This window comes from Barbatula barbatula, assembly GCF_947034865.1.
Source record: "Barbatula barbatula genome assembly, chromosome: 16".
NCBI classification, from domain to species: Eukaryota; Metazoa; Chordata; class Actinopteri; order Cypriniformes; family Nemacheilidae; genus Barbatula; species Barbatula barbatula.
In genome coordinates this window covers 20,934,254-20,945,682 of record NC_136779.1, presented here as the reverse complement: position 1 = coordinate 20,945,682, position 11,429 = coordinate 20,934,254, and the positions used below count along the sequence as shown (strand labels likewise).

At 39.5% G+C, this 11,429-nt stretch overlaps 2 protein-coding genes across 3 annotated transcripts; both read right to left on the bottom strand.

The window, feature by feature from the left end:
• Nucleotides 1-3,615, bottom strand: psmc5 (proteasome 26S subunit, ATPase 5). Its single transcript, XM_079477047.1, has 12 exons — nucleotides 3,215-3,615; nucleotides 2,703-2,774; nucleotides 2,552-2,621; nucleotides 2,350-2,447; nucleotides 2,199-2,255; nucleotides 1,844-2,074; nucleotides 1,626-1,752; nucleotides 1,265-1,455; nucleotides 1,030-1,128; nucleotides 792-902; nucleotides 552-638; nucleotides 1-458 (listed from the first exon to the last, which is right to left on the bottom strand). Exons 1-12 carry the CDS (start codon nucleotides 3,236-3,238, stop codon nucleotides 405-407), a joined length of 1,221 nt encoding a protein of 406 aa, XP_079333173.1. The 5' UTR covers nucleotides 3,239-3,615; the 3' UTR covers nucleotides 1-404.
• An 862-nt stretch (nucleotides 3,616-4,477) lies between these two features.
• On the bottom strand, nucleotides 4,478-10,976 carry smarcd2 (SWI/SNF related BAF chromatin remodeling complex subunit D2). 2 transcript variants are annotated; one of them, XM_079476920.1, is made up of 13 exons: nucleotides 10,614-10,976; nucleotides 9,748-9,935; nucleotides 9,531-9,573; nucleotides 9,329-9,451; nucleotides 9,070-9,189; nucleotides 8,398-8,493; nucleotides 8,130-8,231; nucleotides 7,121-7,282; nucleotides 6,260-6,357; nucleotides 5,759-5,897; nucleotides 5,555-5,677; nucleotides 5,371-5,472; nucleotides 4,478-5,288 (listed from the first exon to the last, which is right to left on the bottom strand). In XM_079476920.1, exons 1-13 carry the CDS (start codon nucleotides 10,767-10,769, stop codon nucleotides 5,235-5,237), a joined length of 1,506 nt encoding a protein of 501 aa, XP_079333046.1. In that variant the 5' UTR covers nucleotides 10,770-10,976; the 3' UTR covers nucleotides 4,478-5,234. The 2 variants fall into 2 exon arrangements, with proteins under 2 accessions (XP_079333046.1, XP_079333047.1); XM_079476921.1 differs by having other exon boundaries at nucleotides 5,762-5,897.
• Nucleotides 10,977-11,429: the final 453 nt, after the last annotated feature.

Here is an 11,429-nt window from a genome sequence, read left to right as displayed (position 1 = left end):
GAAAACGCGTAGTAGGTTTATTTTGATGCGTGTTATGGTAAAATGAGGGTTACATTTTGTGGAAAAACTGGGTGATAGTACTCAAGAGGATGTTGCCATTGTTACTGCCTCCAGCACTGGAATAAAGCGTTTTTGGTTACAGAATTAGTCGGTGTATAATATGAAAAATTACAATTGTATATTTGTAAATCAAATTCCTTGTCAATTAGAAAAAAGCATGGATTGATCTTTATAATAATTTGCACAGTGATAAACCTCTCAGGAAAGCAAACCTTGCGAGTACATTTTTATCAAAAACAAACTGAGAAATCATCGTTAGTGGGAAACAGTTTATTTTGAATACATTTTGGTGATGACAACAAAGTAACTTAAAGACACAAAAAGGTAAATCACTGACTCTACGTCTATTTCCAGAGTTTCTTGATAGACATGTTTTTCTCGTTGTCTTTCTGCATCACCTGTGAAATTAAAATGAATGATAAATTAGAGATATACACAAAAACAACGTAAGGACATTTTTTTGACTTGGAATAAAATCCTTTTCCTAATACCTTTGCAACAGCCATCTCAAAATCTTCTTGGTTGACATGAACTCTCCTCTCTCTCAGGGCGTACATACCTGCCTCAGTGCAGACACCCTGTCAGCGGACACAAATAAAACACTGCTTACAATCATGCTAACATTTAGTAGATTTTCTAAAATAGTTTTCCTTTACAAAAGTGTGTACGTTTCTTTATTTTAAATAAATGAGTATGTTTTACTCATCAAGTTCAAACCGAGATGACCTTACCTTGACCTCTGCTCCAGACGCTCCTGGCATCAACTCTGCAATCTTACGCAAGTTAATACCACGTGTCAGGTTCATTTTACGTGAGTGGATCTTCAAAATGTCCAAACGGGCCTGAAGAGAACAACACAACACACATTTATGGAGTTGCTGGAAGCGCTTACAACATTCAATACTAGACAATAAAAAAACACAACAAAACAAGGCCTTTAAACAGCCTCAGAACAGAGCAGAAAATGACCTCTTCATTAGGAGGAGGAAATTCAATCTTCCTGTCAATGCGACCTGGTCGGAGGAGGGCGGAGTCTAGAATGTCAATGCGGTTTGTTGCCATGATAACCTGAGAAAAACAAACGTATATACATCAAAATGATTAAAGGTAAGCCATGAATCAAGCCAACACGCAAGATGCCCATGAGCTTTGCAAAAGCCGACATGTATTTTCTGAAGTTGGCACACAGATGTTTGTATCTCACTTTGATGTTTTTGGTGGCCTCGAATCCATCCAACTGATTTAGGAGTTCAAGCATGGTCCTCTGCACCTCACTGTCTCCTCCTGATCCTCCCTCCAGTCGGGACGAGCCGATGGAGTCGATCTCATCCATGAAGATGATGGATGGCGCGTGCTCCCTGGCCATGACGAAGAGCTCGCGCACCATACGGGCTCCTACAATCACACTTTAATCAATACTAAAATCTTGCTTGAGGAAAATATCATCACCATTCATTACTTAATGAAAACGATGTAATGCTATGTACTCCGTGAAGATGATGCCAAGATGCAATAAAAGTAACTTTAAAATAATGCTGTCATTCGTAAACATTTGGCTTACTAACCTTCTCCAATAAATTTCTGCACAAGCTCTGATCCCGACACTCTGATGAAGGTGCAGTCTGTATGGTGGGCAACAGCTCTGGCCAACAGGGTCTTTCCTGTGCCAGGAGGTCCATACAGCAGCACACCCTACCAACCAGCAATCAACACACGTATATAAGTTACGGAGCATGAGCCGATGGAAGTAAAATGTTTTACACAATACAGTCCTATCACTCACCTTAGGCTGTGCAATTCCAAGAGCTTCGAACAGTTCTGGGTGCTTGACTGGGAGCTCGATCACTTCCTTGATCTCTTTGATCTGTTTATCAAGTCCTCCGATCATCTCGTATGTTGAATCTGGCACTTTTTCCACCATCATCAGCGAGACGAGAGGGTCCACTTTGTTTGGCAGGATTTTGTGAAGCGTATAGCTGTCGTTTCGAAGTGCTACACGACAATTTGGAGTGACCTGAGAAAAAGGATTGTGTAACATCCGCATCAATAAAACACTTAATTTATGTAACACAAAAATGACTGATGGGTATGCTGAAATGGTGAAAGTGATGCTTCCCTAAGCAAACATCAAAACTTACATCATTGATATCAATGTTCTTATCCACATCCACAACAAACTTTCCTTCAGGATGCACCTACAATAAAATAAGAACAAATCAATACCGACACATTTATGAAAAACAATATTGATCATCACATGAGATAGAAAGATAATAACGGCCACAAGACCTTGACCAGAACTTTCTTCTTGTCCATGGCTCTCACCACCTCTCCCACATAAGAGCCCTGCTCCTGCAGTAACTGCAGCTCTTCACGCAGGAGACGCACTACAACCAAAGACACGATACAAAATAAAAGCCGTTGCATTTTCATGTTTAAAGATAACATATTATGCATAATAATAATAAAGAAACAAGTTTGCAGACTATACCTTTGGCATTTAACTCATTTCTTTGAGCTTGCAGGCGTCTGAGATTTTGACTTTTGTCGTTTACTGTCAACTGAGTGAAGAAAAAAACATTCACACATGACAAAAAATAACGCACGTGCACTGCAAACAGACTAGGACATTTATTTTTTACCTGAAGCTCCTCAATTTTAGACAGGTAATACTGTCGAAGCCCAGTGCCCCCTTTACTCTCCTCAACATCCATCTGCAACAACAGAAGGTCACAGTCACATAAAACATGTCAACTCACACGATGCGTCGACCGACGGTCTATTATTATTCATAATAATAATAATAACATTGACTGATTAAACGATGTCATCGATTCTATCGATAAATCTGTCATGTTATGATCAGTCACGATCCCACATTTAAGTTCATACAGTAACTGCAGAACGGAAAAGTGTCATGTTATGATCTGTGTTTTGTTCTGTCATTATGAGTGTTGCTTCACGTCAGTGAGACACAATGAGACAGCAAACTCCGCTGCATTCCGAGAAAATGCGCTTAGAATCATCTATTCTGTCGTATGTTTCTCCACAGTGTTGTCACTGTGGGGTAAACATATAAGATATGCAGCACTTACGACAACAACACAGCTAATTACACAGATTTCTATAGGTTCTGCTGAGAAATACCACTTACTTGCTCAATACCGTCCAGCGCCATCTTGAACACACAAACTTCAGTGCGTTGCGTACTTCCGTTTTGTGTTCTTCAGGTGTGATCGGCCGGTGCGCGATACTCACCAGCGCCCTCTTCACAGCGGAGTGCTAACCGCATCTAAATTCATTTTTTTACACTTAGCTGAAAACTATTCACTTACAATAAAACAATAATACCATTATAACGGGTTATAACTTTCTACTTTGTATTAAACCATTCTTGTATTATCGTATTTTATATTACTTGGTTTTATTACATTAAGTGTAGTAGTGATTAAAATAACTAAAAGTCAAGATATTTCTAACTTCTTCGTTATTGTGGAAAGCGAGGGTCAGAGGTTGACATCCATTGGTTCAACAAACAGTTAGCGTTTGTGTATTAAAGGCACAACTCATCTTCAGTTAAGGTGAGGCAACAGTAGAGACGGGTATTACCGGACTAACATGTTTGCAGAACTATAGACCCGACATGCATCAACATGACTGATGTTGAACTTTGTCTGGCCGACAGACTGCTCTCTGCTACAGATATATCTTTTCTTTCCCACCAACATTTAATATAACAAACATTTTTTAATTCAATTAAAATAACTGAACTTTTTATTGCGACGTTTGTGATTAAATATGTCAACACCCCTTTATGGAAACAACTTTATTGTTTAAAATACTCCAATTTCCTAGTAAAAAAGTACAAAAAGGCAAGCATTTGATTGATACAAAAATATAAAACGAACCTTAAATTGTAAGAATTGTACTGTATTTAATGAACAATGAATGAATGCACTCGTTCAAATGTATTTCAGACCAGTAATAATACTGTCTGAGGATCGAAAAGAAAAGTTAACAAATGAAGCTCTTAGGATATCATCTGTAACATATTACCAATGACACAACAAAATACATTTTGACTCGTACCTCAGAAATGAACTTGAAATCGTGACATTTATACAATTTTTTGAAAACAGATTTTCTGTGGTAACTGCCAAAAAGCCACAGATGCTGTTAATGGAGCTTAACTTGCATTAGACCCGAAACATTTCTTAAATGATTGCAAGAACACAAATGACTATACATGTACGAAAGGCCACTTTTCAACAAACTCTGACAGTAAATTCACAACTGAGTCTGGAATGTAGATTTACACAATGAACTTGAATGATCAAAAGTACAAAATATGGCTTTGAATACCCGAAAACAAGAGATGGCTTGCACACCAATGCACTATTTGTCAGAAATCTGGGTATTGTTATAGGGTCTCTGCTATCTTGGCAGATTTAAAAAACAGGGAAATCTAAAAATCTAAACACAAACAAGATGAAGACTGAAAGTCTGGCGTACTGAACTAAAACAGCTGGACAACCAAATGTGCCGAACACAAAAAACATGGCTCTATTTTCCTGAGACCAAAAGGGAAAATCCAGAATATTGTGCATTTAAGAAAAACACTGCATCTTCATTAATAATCTACCTAATTGTAAGAACTGCAGCTCAATCTCAAAACTGTGCATTATGTTTGATAAATGTAAGAAGAGTTAAAGAGCCAGAATCAGAAATGTTTTTAAAAGGGCTGAGCCTGGGAATGAACTACTGCAAACACAAAGTGTACAAAAGCTGCATTACACTGGTTGCTTCTGTATATTTTTTCAACTAGATGAACAGTTTATCATGTCTGTGAAATATTAAAAACAGTAAACAGAAATTGTGACTAAGCAAATAGCATGGATTGAATGTCTTACCGTCATATTTTATCGCGAAATACACAAGAAACGCTTTAAGAGACTGAGGTGTTCCAGTTGGTCAACTGAGATTTGATGTGGAAAGAATTGTGTTATTGTACTTTTAGCAAATTCTGCACCTGACAGGCTGTTTGTGAGTTGCGATATATATTTTACATTTTAACAACGCACGCATTCAGAAAATGGATAGTTTATGTGCCTCCATTCATCAGATGTAAATAGAGAGCTAATTCATCAGATGGCAGCGGGTTTGGAGTCTGATGCTTATGTGAGTCGGATTCCCAGTACCTGTTCCAATTCCTGTCTCCTCTGCTGGACCTATAACCAACACAATTCATTATTCCAAAGAAAAAACATGATAACCTTTGTAACGTTTCATCGAAATAACCCAGTAGCCCACCTTTGAAAATACATAGCGTCCAACAGCTTCTGTGACCCAGGGTGCTTGGTAAAACGGCGTTCTCCTCTCCTCTTCTGGGTTCCCGACAGTGTCCGTCATCAGCTGCAGAAACCAGAGGAAGACTTGAATGAGTCCAGCAACGTCAAATGACCACAAAAGTGAGAATGTGAACGTTTCAGTTTACCTTCAGGTCTCGGCTCTGAGACTTGAGCCAGTCCTGGATGAACTCCTGCGGGTTGTTACTGAAGCTGAGCATGAAGTCTCTCTGGGTCTTCAGCGTGTTGATGGATTCAATAGTCTCATGGATCTTGTGATGGAGAACGTGAAGGTTTAGTTAGTACATTACCCTTTTACTTCACATGAACACATGATTTTGTCATTGCACAACCACCTTCATCTCTAGGGAAGCAATCTCCTGTTGATTGGTTGTTGATGACAGAAAGCTGGTCATCTGAGCCTTCAGCGGGTCGTCCACCTCAACATCGATGTCAAAGCACGCTGTCTTCTTCTGGTCATTGGGATCCACACTATCAGACAACAACAAAGAAGAGTTTTTGCTTAGGATTGAAAATCAATCAAACAGATAATAGAAGAGACTTTGAATGGACTACGTCATTTTCATAAGTCATTTTGGACACACAATCTATATTATTTCAAACTTTTACCATTAATAAACTTTTAAGTTAAATATAAGAGTCCACAAAATGCATAGATGTAGATGTAACACAATTGAGCAGAAAATCATCATAAATATGATACAACAATTGAAAGTATTGTACTTATGTAGTGTCAAGCATGTCAAGTTAAGTTGAAATAATAGACAAGTATTCTTTAAAGAAGTACATTAAGCAACTACAGTGCGATAGTAGAGAGTGGTCAAAACACACACCTGATGCCGTGATTGATGATGATGGGGTCAGGATGCTGCAGAAGGCCTGCTAGCTTCATGGGGATATCAGAAAACCTCATCCTGGGACAGCCAAAAATCTGCAGGATCATTGCAAGTGTCACCAACGAGTATCAAATATGTCTTCTGTACTGTATTTCTATAGATAAATGTTCTGGTGCCTGTCTGTGCAAAACTCTTCAGGCAGTTGCTAAAAGGCTATATCGAGATGAATAAGACCTTAAAGGGACCCCGACTAGAGAAATGTATTGTTAGAAACACATTAAATATTTGCATTACTTTAAAGCGATACTTCAGGCTTGAACCAAAATTTCCCCACGTTTTACTCACCCTCTAGCCATCCTAAGTGAATGTCACTTTCTTTTTGAAGAATAATCCAGTCGGAGTTATAATACCACGTATCCTTTTATGGATATTTCTCTTAAACAAACGTACCGATTCGCTTCACAAGACCTTTGTTAAGACCACTGAGCCGTCTATATAAAAAGGATACGTGGTATTATTGCTCCGACTGCATTATTCTTCAAGAAGAAAGTCATATTCGGTCAGGATGCATTAAGGGTGAGTAAAACATGGGGAAATTTAGTTTCTTGGCTGAAGTATCACTTTAAAATAACCCCAAATTTAAGATCGTAACCGTTGTGATTAATGGTGGAAATCAAACTTTGCAGCTACTTATCTCATAAATACATCATGAGACTTTAGCCTGGTTTTCACAGACGTGGTCAATGTTTTTGTGGAAAAGTAAATGACTCTACACATTCATGTGGGATAGGATCAAAACGCAACGGCATCTCGAGAACGTGGCAAATTTCAAAAGTATTGGAGAGGCTTTCTGGTCACCTGTCTGAAGTATCGATTGCAGATAATGTACTCCTTCTCATGGCAGTCCTGGAGCTTGTTGTTTTTGATGTAGAGCCACAGGGCCTGCATGATACTGGCTCTGGTTTGAGTGTGGACGCCCAAAAGTCGAGCCAGGCGAGGATCTAACTTATACTGTGGTGGCTAGAAGAGACGTACAGGTAAGATGACAGACAATCATGTTCATCGTAAATGCATTCATACCATCACAATTATGAAATGAGTAACAGTGACGGAATTAAATACAAATTCTTGTTCAAAACAGATAATCTAATTTCTCATAGTAAATTTGTCTCTTTTTATTATTATGTTTGTTTATTACACGGATCTTTCTGATGTAAGCTAACAAAAACATATTGGCTTCTTTACATTTTCTTCAGATATAATAACAACTTAACAAATAGCTTTCTGTATAAATTAGATTTACATCACTAAAGCACAGACGACTTCTCTTCACAGTAATGTCATACAAGCTACATTTGCATGCAACCAAATAATCCATTTGTAATCGGATTGATCGGCACAAAAGCAGAATGAAAGGCAAAGTCAAAACACTTTAATGTGGAAACGAAAGAACAGTGTCATTTGAAAATGTTGTTCTACTTCACATCTGAAAACTTCTTAGGATCCAGAGATGATGTTTGAACTTGACGACAGACGCTGTGTGCAGAGGTGCAAGGTCTGTGATTTTACTTCTAGTTTTGAATAACCATTGTATAAAGTGTATTACACAGAAGGGGCAGTTTCTCAGCAAGGGATTATCTAAACCAGGACTAGGTTTTAGTTAAATTAGAACATTTAAGTAATTTTTACAAACAAGCATTTAGAAAAACAATACTTGTGTTTATTGAGACAATTCAATGGCACTGATGTATTTTAAAATATGCCATTGCAAGTTGTTTCAGTTTGGACATTTATTTAAGTCTAGGACTAGTCTTGATCCCTGTCCGGGACACTGTCCCTTAAAGTTTTTTATGTGTGTATGTGTTACCTGGTGGTCCAGCATAAGGAGGAGAGTGCATTTCACATTCACATCTCCTGGTCTCTTCACCTGAAAGCCGTCCGTCTCTTGAGTTGTGGGCATTCTGTGCCACTATAACGATATAAAGAAATGATAACAACAAAATCAAGAAATGTATTTCCAAAATAAAATAGTAAGTGTTTTTTCCCGTTCAAATAATGTGCACCGATAAATTGCCCACCAAAAACAGAATAATTCAAACATAAATAAGTCAATCAATATTCTGAGATCACCGTACCTCCACTAGGTGATTGTCTGGGCCATAAAGTTCTTTGTCCAGTTCAATGACCAAGCTTTTGAAGAAGGATGAAAACTTTCTCTTCAGTTTCCCAGGCTAAACACGGGAAAGGACAGAGAGAAAGAATTAGGCTAAAGGGGAGAGAGAACACATGTGAATCTTTTCTTCATGTCGTTGATTGATTCTGCATTGTTTGGTGCTGACCGCATTGGGGGAGTTTCTTCAGACACGAGCTGCCTCCGGCTATTGCGCCAGTGCAAGCTTGCGCAACTCAATTTCTCCCTCAACAATACTTGCAACCGCCGAGGCAGACACAACAGAAAAAATTTAATAAAAAAAGCAACATTCCCAGCGCCTGGCGAATGCATGTTCAGACTTCTATCGAGTCGATTCACGAAACGGGCCAAAGTTTCAATTCGTTGTACTCAAAGAGTCCGCCAAAAAATACCTTCCAGCGAGGGAACGTGGAACATCTTAAAGCACATCTGGTTTGAAGGAGTGAGCTGAGGACATGAGCTAGCGAGGACCAGAGAGACTCAAGGCTGCCAAAAAAATGACAGCAGCTAAATGAGCCTTACTGGAGCTGTAGCGGCTTGTCGTGAATTCCCCACCGCGTGACTTCACACATTCAACATGGCAACAGGCAAACGCACAGTGAAATACTCTACGTACGTCCTCCAGGAGTTTTCCCTCCACTCTGAGTTCCCACGATGCCACTTTTTCAGCCTCCTCACCCTCTGGTTTGGCAGGTGTGTAAGTGTTGGATATGTAGATCCTCAGTTTTCGCTTTTGCTGGTTGAGAACATAAAATGTACTACCTGTTACTACGTGTGACCGACTAGCTTTTTACATTTACAGATTATGCAGATGACGTTTCGCTTTCTGGATGTTATAAGTGGTTGTCAGAGCTTATAAACAGCGTGAGCAGTACCGTGATAGGCTTTTTGATGGCCTCCTGTATCTCCATGCGTTTGCGAGCGATGGTCTGGTCCAGCTTTCTCTCAAAGGCCAGAAGGTCCATGTAGGCCTGAGACTCTGGGACTAGATCTCTGATCTGAAGAACATAAAAATCTATAGAAACGTACACGTTCAATATTACACAAACAAACTCATACTGCTATGGTAACACTCACCCTCTGTGGGAGAACTTTGTCAGCCATCTTACGCCGCTTGACTCTGAAAATTCACAGCAGATGTTTAACAATCGTGCACGTATGCTGTTTTTACATTACCACAGACCTGTACAACACAAAATTATTCTTTCCTTTGTTTCCAAGGCTTTTGTTTGTAGGTGACAACAACTATACATTTAAACAAATGTGCACATATAACCCGAATACATGCACTAACCCCCTTCTAGGACCCATAGGACCACCGGGCTGCTGCTGCATAAGTCTTCTCCGTGTTGGGTCCATCAGGGCCTGTGGCATCCCCGGTCGCATCGGCATGCCTCCACTATAAGACGGACCGGGCATGGGGGAGCCCATTGGCCCCATGCCCCCCATTGGCATTCCTCGGCTTGGAGGCATACTTGGGCGCTGGGGAGCAAACAAATATATTAATGCATTTGACTTTCTCCACAAACAGACTGGTATTACAGCTTTAAACTATTTTACAGATGGCTGTACTGCTTTATATGCTAACGCAAATCGCACAGTAATACAATACAATAAACTGTACATCATATGTAACAGTGTGTTTGATTTTAAGTCATTTAAATGTATTTTATTTTATTTCATCATATATCAGGCCACTTTTAAATGTAAAACCACAATATTCATAGTATCTACAAAGTTTAAAGAACAATAACACGTTATTACCACAGTGCATGGGCAAAACCTATTTTCATCGTTATAGCATAATAATAACATACATTTTCTTATAAATGGGTGAACTTGTTTTGGGGGAAACACGTTAAAAGTTGAAGGTAAAGAACGCGCGTCTTTTTCACGCGCGTCTCTTCAATGCGGAAGTAACTTAGCGTCAGTATTAAAGTGCTTTTAAAGTATTTGTAAACACTTTAAAGTTCGTCCTTTGCATTATAGGCAAAGAAGCATCGCTGTAGACGTTTAAAACAATTATAAATCGGGTAACTGGCCAAAGTTGCTGTTAAATCGTCACTGTCGGTACAGCAATGACAGACACTTCCTTAATAAAGACAGTATGGTGGACAGAAGGCGTGATGCTAAAGTCAACAGAACAAGTTCGACACTTACCTGGTGGTACTGGTTCAGTGTGCTGACCATAACATTGCCCCTGTACGGGGAATTTTGCGGCATTGCTGACATTCTCATGGCGCTGTTGTGACCCGGGTTCATGACGGGGTTTATTGAGGTGCTGGAGTTGACGGGGAAACCCGATCTAGAAGCCATATTAACTTGCTTAATTCTCCCGCTGCTAATGTTCAAAATAGATAAATACGCAACTGAGTCAAACTACGCGTAAGCTGTTACTCAACACGTGTTTGAATCGTGTATTTCCTCGCAGACGCGCTGTTTACTGTGTCTGCGTCTGCGTCGGTCGATATCTCCTGCGCGTGTCATCTCTCTGCCCATAGACGCTTGTCAAACCGCCCGTTTATCTTAATGGTTGCCTTTCAATAACAGTTTGACCAATGAATACAGTTATCAGTGGGTGTGTTAGACTTTACGTAATGCTGCGCAGACCCGTGCGTGTATGACAACAGGGAACCGCGAGAGCGAGTGTAAAACTTTGAATTTGACTCGCTGTCGCGATACTGTGATGTCATTGAACGATTAGTCTGCGCAAAGCTGCATGAATTCGCGTGCGTCTTGTCAAATCCCCTCCCTCTATGTTGCCAAATAAATTCACGAGAATCCTCCGGGTAGGCGCCAGAAGTAGTTCTACATGCAAAAGCTGCTACTGAAATTGGTTTAATAATCAATGTGTATTAAAACAAGAATTGATAATAAGGACACAGGATATGCGTCTAGTGACCATTGTTATGTTTATGCATACATTTTCAATCAAACAAATGTTTTATAGCCTCATAAAAATGTAAGTTTCTAATG